At 40.3% G+C, this 15,299-nt stretch overlaps 2 protein-coding genes across 2 annotated transcripts; both read right to left on the reverse strand.

Moving 5' to 3' along the window:
• Nucleotides 1-318: 318 nt before the first annotated feature.
• Nucleotides 319-747, reverse strand: LOC118586193 (late cornified envelope protein 1C-like). Its single transcript, XM_036191344.1, has one exon. The coding sequence runs from the start codon at nt 745-747 to the stop codon at nt 319-321; it is 429 nt and encodes a 142-aa protein (XP_036047237.1).
• Nucleotides 748-12,464: 11,717 nt separating this feature from the next.
• LOC118586194 (late cornified envelope protein 1A-like) lies at nt 12,465-12,881 on the reverse strand. Its single transcript, XM_036191345.1, has 2 exons — nt 12,834-12,881; nt 12,465-12,773 (listed from the first exon to the last, which is right to left on the reverse strand). The coding sequence occupies exons 1-2, from the start codon at nt 12,879-12,881 to the stop codon at nt 12,465-12,467; spliced, it is 357 nt and encodes a 118-aa protein (XP_036047238.1).
• Nucleotides 12,882-15,299: the final 2,418 nt, after the last annotated feature.

A 15,299-nucleotide genomic window follows, 5' to 3' on the forward strand; every position in this document is an offset into this window, starting at 1 on the left:
ATATCACACCACTGATAGAAACTTCTAGTCAATTCAAGGCACCACTCATCCCTAGATATTAAATCTAATGTGTAAGGGTGATTTGGGCCAAGATAAACAAGAGTTTTGGGAGTCTCAATGAAGGAGACTTTATTATCACAAAATATTGAAGGAGAAATTAGATCAATCATTGGGGCAAATTCAGAATTTGATACAGATTTTCAGCATCTCACAACTAAGAACATGGGAGACAGAAGGGGAGGAGAGTAGCATGTGTGGACCGGTCTTCTGAACATGGCTTCCTCCTGCAACACATGTCTGAAGTCTTCATTATCCAGGTCAGCAGCAGCCCCCAGACTGTTGGCTACTGCCACAGCTGCTGCCTCCACTGCTGCCACAGCAGCCACTGCTGCCACCACTGCTACAGCAGCCACTGCTGCCACCACTGCTGCCACAGCAGCCACTGCTGCCTCCACTGCTGCAGCATCCAGAGCTGTGACGATGGCGACGGAGAGATCTGCGGGGCCTGTGGTGGCTCAGGCAGCAGCCACCACCCCCAGAGCTGCAGCAGCCCCCAGAACTAGAGCCACAGCCTCCCCCAGAGCTGGAGCCACAGCAGCCCCCAGAGCCCAGGCTACAGCAGGAAGACACAGGGGGGCACTTGGGAGGACACTTGGGAGGACACTTGGGGGGACACTTTGGAGTCTGGCACTTAGGAGGGCACTTGGGAGGGGGCTGGCACTGCTGCTGGTTCTGCTGACAGGACATCTTGGTGAGTGAGTGCTCGGTAACTGTGAGATAATCACAGAAAAGTTAGTACCAGAAGTCTGCAGCCCACTCTGCCCACCCTGCGTCCTTAGCATCCATGATAATTATAGAAACACCATCTCTAGTAATTTCAGGTCTAAATCACTCATTCTCTCACATCCTCATCCTCATGTCTTGGGAACATCAGAAACCCATGCAAGGTAGGTAAGAACTGGCGTTTATTGCCCAGCAGAGAATGACAAGCTAATGGTGTCTTGAAAGACTCTGAATCACAAACAAATGTGGCAGTAGAAGTCATTCCAAATATGTTTTCAAACTGATATCATCTTATCAATGCTTCTCGGAAACATGTGTTTTGAAACAGAGAATGATCTTTCTCATAACTTGAAAGAAGATTTTACTATACATTACTGCAAAGAACCCAGATTACTATTGAGTCAGTAAGCTGATTCTCTCAATGAAAAGTCTGAAAACCCTGTCATTGCCTGCAGACTAGGACCATGAATCTCTGTCCCTGTTCTCTGACAAGCTTTCGCATATGCTCAGTTCACTCCATGCTCAGGCCAACAGGATGGTACCACCAGAGTGGGGCTGATAGTATTCTAGTCATTCTGAGAAGTATGTGACCAATCCCAGACCTTTAACTGTGGGTTTTCAAAGCTCAAAGGAGCACCTGAGACCCTACTCTGCCTTCATCTCTTCCTTTGAATGCCGGCCTGAAGCTGTTTCAGAACAACCCTTTGAAATCTGTTTAAGGTGCATAATCTATCCTTCAGGGTCTTGTTGTGACAGACCTACTCTTAAGAGAAGCTCTTTCTCTGCGGAGCCCTTTGTTATATGGACCCTGACTGCTAGTGTCCCTCATGGATGTAAAAGTGCCCTTTTCTACCACCCATCATTCTGGCCTACTGTAAGTCTTATGTAAGAATGACCTCCAGGCTCTGTGACCCTTCCTAACTTCTTCTATAGCTCTTTTCTCAGCGTCCCCCTGGTGCTTGCCCCCAGTTGACACTTACCAAGATGACAGGCAGCACAAAATCCTTGGGCACCTCAGGAGGACTGGATGGAGGTGTGCTGTCCCTGAGTCCTTTTATTCTGATCCTGGGCTCTGCCTCAGCCTGTGAGACAGTGGCTGGGCATGGATAGTCTTACCTCATGACACCCACATGGCCACCACACCATGTGACTGATGATGACCAGATATTCCTCACCAGCTTTCCTCCATGGGTTCAGGAATGCACTATGGTTTAGGCATAAGGTGAGGAGGAAATGGATTCCTGTCATCCTTAGCTTCACATACTTGAAGAGTATCGACCTTAGGAACTACTCATTTCTCTGTCTATCTCATTTACTGCCTATACCATGAGACAGCAGTATTGAAGCTTGGCTGCCTATGTAGCTCTCTACACCCTTGCCAATCTGTATGGTTGCATCACACAGACATCTACAGGACCAAAATCCAGAATGAGGGACTTGGGCTGGTAGGGGACTAGCTGAGGTTGTGTTGAAGTATTTTTGGCTATCATATTTTCCTATTTAACTGTACTATTAAAATAGTAAAGAGAATTAGTTAAGTGTTGTAAAAGTTAATGAAGTATTGGAAAATAATAATCAAATCTACTGGAGAAAATGGATTATGACATATACTTAACAAATGTCAATCTAGTTTGCCTGAAGTAGGAAGCTTCAGGTTCTGTGAGAAACCATGTCTCAAATAAAGAAGACAGAGAAGTGGCCAAGGAAAGACATCCCTATGCAGTCTCTGTCTCCTTATACTCCTGTGTAGGGAGTGCACCCACCAGACACATGTATACTCACTGTACACCAGAGGAGTGCACATACACAAAATTAAAATAATAATTGTAGATGAGTGGATATGTCCTAAATAGTTATACATGTTACGTAGAAAAGTGCTATGAGAATACTCATTCTGTAAAATTAATATATACTACTAATGATTTAAAAGCAGTATTTGCTTCTGGTGAAATGGGCTTGATTATTTGTCAACTGGCTTTACATTTTTTAGGTATAGTGCTTCATAAATTTCGTATCATCTTGCTCATAGGCCAAGGCCATGCTCTAGGGTTAGTAAGCATGCTGCAGAAGGGAGCACATCTATTTGTTTTTACAGATGTGATTTGTAGTTCTATGTATTGTGTGTGTCTGTGTGAGGATGTGTATGTACATGTAGGTATCAACAAAGGCTTGAAGAGGCTGCCAGATCCACTGGGTCTAGAGTTACAACCTGTTATGGTGTTGGGAATCAAACTCTTATCCTCTGTAGGAGCAGTACACTCTTAACCACTAGTTCATCTTGCTGTTCCCCATGGGCTTGTTTTCAAATGACTGTCTTTCTGGTAGGGTTGAGATGTTCTGTAGTTAGATATGAAGTGAGAAAACAGGTCATTAAAATAAGCAGAACATATGTCTTTGCTGTCTATATTAGTGTAGGGTTTGAGGTTTAGGATAGAGGGGATAATATCCATAGACAAGAAGAAAAGGGAAGATAACAAATTCTGTGAAATACTTTATGCATATTCTTCCATGTGAAGCAAAATGGGTAAGAAGGAACACTTCTCTCCCTAACAGGGCCAAGAAATAGAGTCCTTACTAATTTTGGGGATGTGTTTGAACTATTGTTTTTTTTTTTATAGTTCTGTGTTCTCTCCATCATCCTGGTTCCCATCACTCTCTACTCTTCTACAAGTTTTATCTGGAAGGTGAGTTTAAATGTCCCCAATTTTAGGATTTTGATGAAAATAGTTAAGAAATAATCTAGGACAAAATGGTTGTAGAGAGAGTCATACTGTGATGTTCTCTAAATGCTGAACTCAGGGAGATTGTAAACCAAAGCCAGAACAAATCAAGCCAAGAGAAAAGCTTTTGGGAATAATGGTTTGGCTAAGACTTTAGTGATATGTTCAAGTCATATGAGCATGATTAGCAGCAAGAAAATTTGAGAGAGATTTTACCTATCTATTTAAGGATTTATAGAGATAATAGTCTATAATTCATGACTCTATCTTTCTGTCTGTCTTCTGTCAATTATCTATTGGCCTATCTATTTACCAATCTACTTATCTTTGCATCTCTTCATATCTACTTTTTCTTAGAGACTCCATTATCTATGGATGCTAAGGCTCTTTTGACAAAATACTGACACCAAATTGTTTGAATATTTTTATGCTGTTCTAATATCATATCAAAATAAATCACTCTATGTTAATACATACTCAAGGCTTATTGGAACTTCATACATTTTAAGAGGAGATTTGGCTTTTTGCTCTACCTGTACATTGGTATTTTCCATCTTCCTTAAAGAATAGTTTTAGTTGAACTACTTTATTTTTTCTATACTTGGTAATAAATGTTTTCCCATGAAGCACATGCTATGCACTCTTCCCACCAAGTGTCTTCATCCCAGTCCTTCTGATTTTGTTTTGCCATGTACCATGTTATTTGCATAGACTACTATAAATGCTTGACAAACCATCCTGGGCTTTGTATTTTGGCTTCATTAATTCAACACAGAATGATGCATACTTTGGTTATTGTAAGACTCTTAAATCATCTAACTAACATTATCCATAATATTTCATCATATTAATAGCTACTCCTAATGACTCAAGTCATCCAATAGAAACCTACACCTGAGACTGCCAGAGTGAAACATTGTGGCTACATCAACTGAATGTATGCTGGTGTCTCACTAAAATATGACATCTGTTCTCCTGGCTATATTGCTCCAAAGGGCTTAGTAGGAGGGAGAGGTCAGGAATTGACTCCGGGACTCAACGGCAAGTCTGCTCAGCTCAACTTCCAACTTTGAGGATGAGGAGGCTGAGGTATCAATAGGTCCAAACCTCTGCCTGTGTGCAAGACAATACCCAAGTCTTCAGATGGCCTGCATAAGTGATATATGAATGATGTGGGAACACTGTTTGCTTCAGGAAACTGGAATTTAATCTTTGACCTGACTTATGTATCAGGTCACTATAGCCATCGTGATCAGCTAACCTTGGCTTTTGGGGGTCTCTGTGTGACATGGTTCTCTCTTTTACAGGCAAATTTCCTTCTTGTTGTTGAATATAAGAGAAATTTTTTGAAACATAACTAGAACCAACTCAAACTGAAAAATCATTTCTTCTATAATCTGGAGACAGGACTAACCACATTATCTATAAGCCCTTGAGACATTCATAAACAACAAAAACAATTATTTTATATTGTGAAAGAAAATTCAGTTAATGTATATGTAGAATCTATAACTTCTTAAAATATTTATTTATTTTATGTATACAGGTCTCTGAGCATATGTATATGTCACAGAGGGCAAGTGCCTGTAGAGGCTAGAAGAATGCATTGGATCCCCCGGTACTGTTGTTACAAGAACTTGTGAGCCACCATGTGGTTCCTGGTAATTGAATCTCGGTACTCTGCAAGTGACCTTAACCACTGAATGGGCTTCACTTGTTCCCTAAAGTTATATTATTTGGGGCAAGCAAGAGGGCTCCGTGGTTAAAGGTGCTTGATCCCAAGCTTAACAATCTAAGTTTTACACCTGGATCTATGTGGTAGAAAGAAGAACCAACTCCTATGATTTGTTCTCTGACCTTCACATATGTGCCATAGCATGGAGGTATTAACACTAACAGACACACATACACTAGACAGACAGACAGACAGATGTTGTACACTGTGTGAAATTATATTGCTGTGACTTGTGTAATAAAAGGCTGAATGGTCAACAGCTAGGCAAGAGGTATAGGTGGGACTTCCAAGCAGAGAGAGAAAACTCTGGAGCGAAATAAGGCAGAGCCACCAGCCAAAGGCAGAGAAAGCAGAACATGCAGGAGGAGAGGTAACAGCCATGAGCCACATGGCAGGATGTAGATTAGTAGAAATGGGTTATAAAAACTAGTTAGGACCAAGTCTAAGCTATAGACTGAGCTTTTATAATTAACAAAAAGTCTCCGTGTCATTATTTGGGAACTGGCTGGTGGACAGGGAAAGACTCATTACAGACATGTAATAAAAATGTAACTTTATTGTCTGATTGCTGTTAGTGCTATGGTTTTAACTATGGCATATGTAGTTAAAGCAAGCTAAACTTTCAACATATCTAATGAATCATAGAAAGTATTTTATGCCTAAGAATGCTGTCAAACACACCACACAAAATTTAGCATCTAACCAATTTTAATCATTTACCTCCATGTGTTGAATATAATCAGATCATTTTATATCCAATCTGCATGACATTTATCTTCTTGAAAAACTAAAATTGCCTACTCATTTATCAGTAACTTTCCATTACTCTGTGTGCCTAGCTCTTATAAATGAACATTTTCTTGCCTGAGTATAGAGAGTAACAGGGCACTGTAGATGAGTCAGACTCACCGCAACATCTCAGGGAATTAGAAAAACACAATACCAGTCTTTTGGTTGCTGGTTTATTATAATTTTCACAATGTGTTTTTATTTGGTCTGTGTTTTAACATATATATCTTTCTATTTTAAGAGTTCTTAATATTACATTGTATATGCATATGAAATCCTTTAATACAATTGTAAATCAATGGACATTTAAATCACACCAGCCTTTTAGCTACTGTAAACTGGTAAACAAATATCTCCTAAAGGTACTGCTTTCTATGACTTTCTCCTTCTCATGTGATTTCTATTGTATTTTAGGAGACATCATGTTACTTTCCATAATCACTATTACATTTTGTGTTCCCTACATTGAACAAACATTCTAATGCCTCTGCACATTTGTCAACAACCATTGATCTCTGGTGATTACAATAGCCAGTCTCAAGTTTGAAGTGTTATCTGGGTGTATTTGCATTTATCTAACAGCAACAATAAGCGTTTCATATAATCAGTCATCATTTTTTATATTTTCTTTGGAAAAATATGCATTCAAGCCCTTTCTGTATTTTAAATCAAGTTATTATTATTATTATTATTATTATTATTATTATTATTATTATTATTATTTTTGGTTGTTGGTGAGTTGAAGGAGTTTGTTTCATACTGTGGATAGTACCATGTTATCAGAAGTCTGATTCACACATATTCCATCTCAAAAGCTTTCTTTTAATTCTGTTTGCTGATCTATTGAGTAACAGTTTTTCATATAAAGAGTATACTGTTTTAAGTTTGTTGTGATGGTGTTGGACTTCAGTCTGAGATGTCACTGTCAAATCCAATATTGTAAGATTCTCCTTATAGCTTGTCTTAGGCTTTGATGTTTAATTTTCACTGGTCATCCTCTGTGCCTGCTTTGATGTTCCAGCCTCATTGTTGAGCAAACAGATATTTAACTTTCCATAATTCTTCTGAGAATAGTGTGTCCCTCATTGAATGACCTTAGTTTGCTGGTTGAGAGTCACTTATTTAACCATGAATGTGAGGATCTCTCCTGGGTTTCATTCCACTCCTTCTTCCAGTGAGCATGTATTATTTTCTTACTACCTTCTTCCAGTTAGTGTGCATGTCTCCATCCTAGTACCTCACTAGCTTTATTATTTTAGATTTGCAATAAATTTTAAAATCAGGAAGTGTAATATTTCCAAATTCTTTTAATTTTCTTTAAATTATTTAGAAAATAATTTGCAATAGATCATGCGGTATACATTTTAAAAATTATATTTGTGTATTTTTTGTAGGTTGATATTTGTGTGCCATGGTGAACATGTGGAAGTCAGAAGACAAGTGTAGGAATTGGTTCTTTCTTTCTATCATGTAAGTCCCTGGTAGTGAACTCATATTGTCATGCATGGTGGTAATTGCCTTGTGTTGATTTGAATGAGAATGAGTACTTGGTCCCCAATTGGTGGAACAGTTTGGGAAATGTTAAGCAATGTTGCTATGTTGGAAATGGAGTGTCATTGGAGGTGAACGTTGATGTTTCAAAGACCTCTGCCATTCCCACTTGGATCTCTCTCTGCCTCCTGCTTATAGATCAGATATAAGCTCTCAGCTACTGCTCTAGCACCTTGCCTACCTGCCTGCTGCCATGTTCCATGCAATGATGGTCATGGACTCACCTTCTGAAACTGTAAGTCCCATTAACTCTTTCTTCTGTAAGTGTCATTTTTTGATGTCTCCTCACAATAGAAAAGTAACTAAGGCAGAAGCTGGTACCAGAAGTAGGATATTGCTATAACAGACCTGATTATGCTGTTTGTTGGAGGAATGTGGAAGACTTTGGGAATTTAGAGAAAGAAGTCTGTTGAATGCTATAATAAAGGCTTAATAGACCATTTGAGTAGAATCTTGGAAGACAACAATGCTGAGAACAATATGGACTTTGGAGGAAGCCCAAATTAAGAGGTTTCAGAAGGGAACAATACTAGCCCCTGGGCTGGAGACAGGCCATGCTTATGACATTTTAGCAGACAATGTGGCTGCTTTCTTTCCTTTTCCTAAAAAGCTTCCTGAGGCTAAATTAAAAATTTGGGGACTAATTTCATCAACAGAGGAGATTTCAGGGAAACCTAACATTGACTCTGTTGAATGCCTGTTAGTGATCACTTCTATGCAGGTCTACAATACAAAAGAGCAAGTGGGGCAAAAATAAGCACATGATATTTGAGGAGAAAAAGAGCAGCAGGAAATTTAGTGTTGGAGCTGAGACTTGTACTGAAAGAGTTAAGAACCATGATGCTTAATGGAATAAAGGGAATTGTTCCCTCAGGGCAAAATGCCGCCACATAGTCAAGCTTCCATTTGTAAAAATGAAATGCCCACAGAAAATTCTGTACCTGAAAACAACTACAAAAAATTGTTGATAGAAACATGATTCAAGGAGGGGCTCAGGATTCATCCCAAGCAGGCAGCTATGATTGAACTTAGCAGCACTGTCCATGTGGCTCTGGCTTTAGAAACATGAGAATACAGCAATGAAGGGGCTGTAGACTCTTCCTCTATGGATAAGGATAGCCTCTGAGACCAGACATGTGGTGGGGGGAGTCCCTGAATGGAGGCCCTGAGAGTCCACTGTGTAAATCTGTGGAGGGGAAGCCTGAATTTGGATATTGAAGATTGCAGAACTATGTGATATCTTCCCGGAAGAACTGCACACAGGAGTGGGCAGCCCAGTGGAGAAGAGTATGTTGCAGTCAAGAAAGCTGGAACATCAAAGCCTTTAACAACAGACATGTAGTTATAAGATCTGGTGTTTTCCTAGCTGGCCTTTGGTTTTGCTTTGGTCCAGGATTTCCCCACTATGCCCCTATTTCTCCCATTTGTAATGGCAATATATATTCTGTGCCATTGGATGTTGGAATTATGTAATTTTCCTTTGGATTTGATTTTACATGTGGTTATATTTGAGAGATTGTCTTGAATATCAGAAAAGACTTTGGACTTTAAAATTGTGTTGAGACTGTGAAAGACTATAGGGACTTTTGAAGTGAGGATAAACACATTTTGCATTACAGTGTGGTTACAGTCCTAAGGGGACTAGGGTGTGAAATATGGTTATTTGAATGATAATGGCCCCAATAGGCTCATATATTTGAATACTTGGTCTCTAGTTGGCGGAACTGTTTTTGAAGGATTGGAAAGTGTAGCCTTGTTGGAGGAGACAGGATTTGAGGTTCCCAAAGTGCACACCATTCCCAGATAGCTTTCTCTCTGCCTTGTGCTTATGGATCAGGTATACGCTCTCAGCTACTTCTCCAGCATCATGATTGCCTGATTGCTGCCATGTGCTCTCCAAAATAATGATCATTAACTCAAATCCACTGAAGCTGCAAGTCCAATAAACGTTTTCATCTATAAGTTGCCTTGGTTGTGATGCCTCTTCACAGCAGTAGAAAAGTAACTCAGGCACACCACTACCCACTAAGCAATCACCAGCTACCCTTACATACTTTTAATGTGCTACCAAATGCTTTGTTATCACCTTGTTTATTATTTTATACCCCCAATGTCATTGGGGTTTTGGATCTATGGTTTTCTTTCCCAAAGTGTCTTTGACTCTGTTGTCAAAATAACACTAGCACATTAGAATGAATTCAGAGGTGTTCTCTTCCCTTCCTGGCTTTTGGGAATAATTCAGGTATATTTGGTGTTGATTTTCCTTTAAATGTCCAGAATCATTCACCACTAAGAGTCTTTGGGCCTGTATTTTATTTGTTGGAGGATCATTCATAGACTCAATCTTCTTGCTCTGTTTGTAGTTTGCCAATGAATCCATCACGGTGAAATTTATATTTCTTGGAATACAACATTTGTTGTCACACAGTTATTCACAAAATTCTTTTATACTACAGGTTTTTTGTTGTTGTTGTTGTTTTTTTACAATGTCTACTGCTTTTGTCTAGTTTTATTTTCTGAGTTGGCCCTTGTCTTTTATGGTTTAATAGTGCAAAGAAGAAACTATTCATTTCATTTCCTTCCTTCCTTCCTTCCTTCCTTCCTTCCTTCCTTCCTTCCTTCCTTCCTTTCTTTCTTTTTTTCTTTGTATTTTATGAGTAAGGATGTTTTGCTTGTACATATGTCTGTGTATCACTTGTGGACCTGGCGCCTGTGGAGGCCAGAAGAGAGAGTCAGATCTCTTGGAAATTGAGTTACAGACACTTTTGAGCTACCATGTGTGTTCTAGAAAATAAACTCTGGTCCTCTGGAAGAGCAGACAGTGATCTTACCTACTGAACCATTTCTCCCACCTACACTCCTTGGTTTTTTTTATTGCTTATTCTTTTCTGCATCTCACTGATCTGTGGTCCAACCTTTTCAATTCCCTTCTTCTTTCTAAATGTGGGATCAATTTTTTCTTTTCTGACTCACTGAGGTTGGTGTTATTGGGCTTTTGTCATACAATGCTTATTGGTATAAATTTACCTCAGCACTGCCTTTTATGCATGGAAAGACTAAAGGCATGCTTTAATAACATTTGAAGGGTTGAAATTATATAAAATATCATTTCTTGTCATAATCAGATGAAACTAAAAAAAAATAATGTCAGTGAAAGAACAGTAAATTCCATAAATATGTCAATCTTTACCACAAAGCAAGGTTAAAAATCATACAGGAAAGTGCAATCCCCCACAACCATGCAAATAAAAACATAGTGTTTCAAAGCACTTGGCATTCCTGCATTTCCACTCTTTACACCCCATGTTCTCCTCTCTAGATCCTTATATTACCCCTACACTCTCTGTACTTTATGACCTCTTCTTCTTTATTTTAGGTATGTGTGTATATATTAATAAAACTGAGCCCATTTAGTTTTGCCCATATGTATATGTGTTTAAGGCTGGATCCCTGGTAACCCATTCTGGGGCTTGAAATTGAGAAAAATGGATTCTCCTACTTTTAGTGGCCATTGATTTTGCAAAGTTCCTTATCTGGGAATAGAGTCCATTTAGTGCTGCCTATATACTCTTAGGTATATGGCTATCCACTGGAGTGTGTGAAAGCTAACACTCTACTTTAGGGACTGACCTGCCTGGAGCAACAGGGAAATGAAGAGAGGGCAGGCTTACAGATAAAAGTACAAAAGGGCGGGGATTGGGTGGCCATGTGCTGTGATGGAGACACACCCACAACATGGGAACTCAGAAAGTTTATTACATACATTTAGATGGAGAAGTCAGGTGTATGGTATACAGCTAAATAAGGAGGCAAGTTTAGCTAATCTCAGTAGGGGAGGCTCTACAGGGGGCAGTCTCAGGCAATAAACATTTGGTAGCAGAAACTGTGGTTGATAGTTTCTACGTAACACTGGTCAGTCATTTATAAACACTCATACTTGGATTAAAGGAAGGCTTTGCTATTTCTGTAAGCCTCACCTGAGGAAAGCTTTGCTGTTTCCATGGGTCATATCAACAACAGACATTTACTTGGCACCTCCTTCACTCCTTACACATGGTCTGTAATATTTGGGCATCTATGATAACTCACTTGCAAACAGCTCCAATATATGCAACCCATTTTTGTTATTGGGCTTCCTATTTGTTATCCTGTGATATCTAGGAAAGGTAATATTAAGTTTATCCATTTTAAGTTAAAAATTATTTGTGTGAGAAAGAGCACCACATAGGTAAAATAAAAGAGAAATGGCAGGTCGCTTTGTCCTGGCTCATTGTTCTTTGAATAAATTACAGTTCTTTGAATAAATAAGTTGTAATAATAATCATCTGCTTTCCTTGAAATGGTCACTTAATTTATTCCTTGTTTTAATGTTATCACTCCATATTGACTGTTAGAAATACCATCAAAACTATAGAGTGATGGATAATAATAATAATAATAATAATAATAATAATAATAATAATAAAAACCCTTTGACCCTAGAAGAAGGCAGTAGCCAAAGCTATCAGTATCAATGTGCAGACTGGACCGGCCCCTCTGTGTACAGGAAAGGGTAACCAAAGTTCACCATCCTACTCTGTGCAGTGACTTGCTGTTACCTGACATAGAAGTTCTGAGTCAAACTTCTACCCTTCTGACCTGTGGAAATACTAGTGATTAAAACGACCAAGAGGCTGATGGGAATGGCAGAGAAGACTTTATTATTAGGTAGAATAGAAAGGGGACCTTGGAAACTGGGTATGAATTGAAGATCTTGGACAGGAAGATTTCAACATATCAATGACTAGGATTCAGGACAGGGGTAGAAGACGGGACTAGCAGGCAGATGCAGGTCTTCGGAACTTGATTCCTCATACACCATTTCCCTGAAGTCTTCCTCGACCAGGTCAGCAGCAGCCCCCAGACTGCTGGCTACTGCCACAGCTGCTGCCTCCACTGCTGCCACAGCAGCCACTGCTGCCACCACTGCTACAGCAGCCACTGCTGCCTCCACTGCTGCCACAGCAGCCACTGCTGCCACCACTGCTACAGCATCCAGAGCTGTGACGATGGCGACGGAGAGATCTGCGGGGTCTGTGGTGGCTCAGGCAGCAGCCACCACCCCCAGAGCTGCAGCAGCCCCCAGAGCTGGAGCCACAGCAGCCCCCAGAGCCCAGGCTACAGCAGGAAGACACAGGGGGGCACTTGGGAGGACACTTGGGAGGACACTTGGGGGGACACTTTGGAGTCTGGCACTTGGGAGGGCACTTGGGGACACACTTGGGAGGGGGCTGGCACTGCTGCTGGTTCTGCTGGCAGGACATCTTGGCCTGTGGGTGCTCAGAAGCTGCAAGAGAATCGCACACATGTCAGATACCAGACACCACTGTGGCTACCTGGCTCATCTTGATCACCAGAAGTGTCATTGATAATTATATAAACACCATCTATATTCATTTCAATTCTGAAATCTCAGAAACCCATGCAAGTGAGACACTAATCATCACCGGGTATCCATCAGTACCAAATGAATGAAAAACTACTGGTGCTGTAACATGTTTGGTAGTCTTAATCCTCATAGATTTGAGAGGATTTGGGTTATTTCAGACAAAAGTATTTGTTAAAAGAAAGAGCAATCATCATGTGAAGGTGATTTTTGTTTAAGGTTTGGTATTTCAAGGAACTTCTAGACTACTGATGAGGAAGTAAGGTGATCCCCTGAAGAAAAACATGTAAACTCTCTCAAGGTTGCCTTGAGAAGAGTAGGTCCTGCTGTGAGGTCAGGGTTCAGAGGTGTCCAAATCATCACCTGCCCAGGCTAAGGGTGACAAAGTGTCATTCTGGTGATGTCCTGTTCTTCAGAAAAGTGTGTGAACAGATCCCAGTTCACGGGCTCCCACTCTTTCCCAAGTCAAAGTGAGAGCCTGATCTGTGTCTGGTATGTAAAGTGAATAAAAAAATTCTTAATTAAAAAAAGAGTGTGGGAATAAGTCAAACAAATGAACAAACCAACAAAACAACAACAAAACTACAACAACAAAGTGAGAGCCTGATGCCCTTCCTGACTAGGGCTCTTCTTTGGAAATGAGGGGACCATTGTCTTCACAGGCCAACTCCTTCCTGAAAGCCATCCGGATGAACACAGTTCTCTGTGCTCAGTGTCCCATCCAGAGGGTTCCTGTACACTGAAGTTACTTTTTTTCTCTCCAGAGCCAGAATGCCCCAAGCATTCCCATGTCTCTCAGAACTGTGGCTTGTGTGTATCATGGTCGCCATTGCTTCACCCCTCACTCGTCACCACATTCAGTGATCTGCCAGTATGTGTTCTAGTCAGAAAAACCCTTCCCAGTCCCCTCTCCAGACCTAGACTGGCAAGCCCTCTGGAAAAGTCTCTGCTCTTGCCTCCCATGCACACTTACCAAGGTGATAGGCAGCTCGCGATCTGTGGGTATCTCAGGAGGTGAGTGGATGGAAGTGCCCTGTGCTTCAGCCCTTTTATTCTGATCCTGGGCTCTGCCTCAGCCTGTCAGACAGTGTCTGGACTGGGTAGGTCCTGCCGCCTCACACCACATGGTCATGTGACAGGCGATGACCAGATGTTCCTCACCAGCTTTCCTCCATGAGGCCAGGTATACTGCATGCATCTTAGACAATGGCTTAGGCATGAAGGGAGGAAGTGGATTCCTGGATCCTTAACCCTGGCATACTTGCAGAGTACCTGAATGGGAACCAGTCACTTCTCCATCATTTTTCTTTTCTGTTCCTTCTTAATGTGATACGTGCAGCATGTGGCCCATATCAAGGTAGTAAAACTTTGAAGTTTCTTCCTGTTCTGCTTCTCTCTCTGCACTTTCACAACTGTGCCTACGTAAATCCAGTTTAAACATCTACACCAGTAAAAACCGGCATCATAGATCCCGGACAGCACCACATTTGTTGAGTTGTGGTTCTGAAAGTCTCTTTAAGCTGTGTCATTTCTCATTTTAACTAAGACAGTACAATATTAAGGATAATTCAAGACTGTTATGAAAATAAATGAAACATCAAATGATTATGTATACTTCACAAAAGACACCTGCAAACTTCTAAATACAAGAACACAGCCAGTGAGAGCTGGCTCATCAATGAAGAATGCACACTGCTCTTGTAGAGGATCTGAGTTTGGTTCCTAGGAACTAAGTGGGGCAGCTCACAACCATCCGTAACCCCAGCTTCAGAACTTCTAACACCATCTTTTTTTTTTTTTTGGTTTTTAGAGACAGGGTTTCTCTGTGTAGCTTTACGCCATTCCTGGAACTCGTTTTGCCCAGCTTAACACCCCCTTCTTACCTCCAAAGATACATGCAGTCATGTACACAGACACACAGAGATACAAACACAGACACACATATAGACACAATTTAAAATTAAAATATAATCTTTAAAAATAGAAACTGAAAGAAGATTAAGAGGTTCAATAAGTAATATGTATGAAAATGACCCAAGGAAACCCAATATTTGGCAAAATTAATATTCATTAATAATAATAAAGCAGTGATTGTGTCCAGAGAGAGTGGACATCCTTATTTTATGTTTGTTTACATTTGTCTCAGTAAATATACTTATATAATATATTTCATAAATTTAAATGAAATCCTCCTTTAGGAATATACTGCCTTGTCCTTACTATTTCAATATTACTGGATACTCTGTAGAAGTCAGCACATCTCTTTCATGAAATGATGTGCTATTACTAGTGAGGT

This window comes from Onychomys torridus, chromosome 6 (assembly GCF_903995425.1).
Source record: "Onychomys torridus chromosome 6, mOncTor1.1, whole genome shotgun sequence".
In the NCBI taxonomy this organism is placed as follows: domain Eukaryota; kingdom Metazoa; phylum Chordata; class Mammalia; order Rodentia; family Cricetidae; genus Onychomys; species Onychomys torridus.

Excerpts from the sequence above, each read along its gene's own strand:
- LOC118586194 (XM_036191345.1), bottom strand. The coding sequence starts at position 12,881 with ATGTCCTGCCAGCAGAACCAGCAGCAGTGCCAGCCCCCTCCCAAGTGT. Across the intron at positions 12,774-12,833 it reads GCCAGCCCCCTCCCAAGTGT|TGTCCTCCCAAGTGCCCCCC; the intron begins GTCCCCAAGTGC and ends TGTCCTCCCAAG.
- LOC118586193 (XM_036191344.1), bottom strand. The coding sequence starts at position 747 with ATGTCCTGTCAGCAGAACCAGCAGCAGTGCCAGCCCCCTCCCAAGTGC.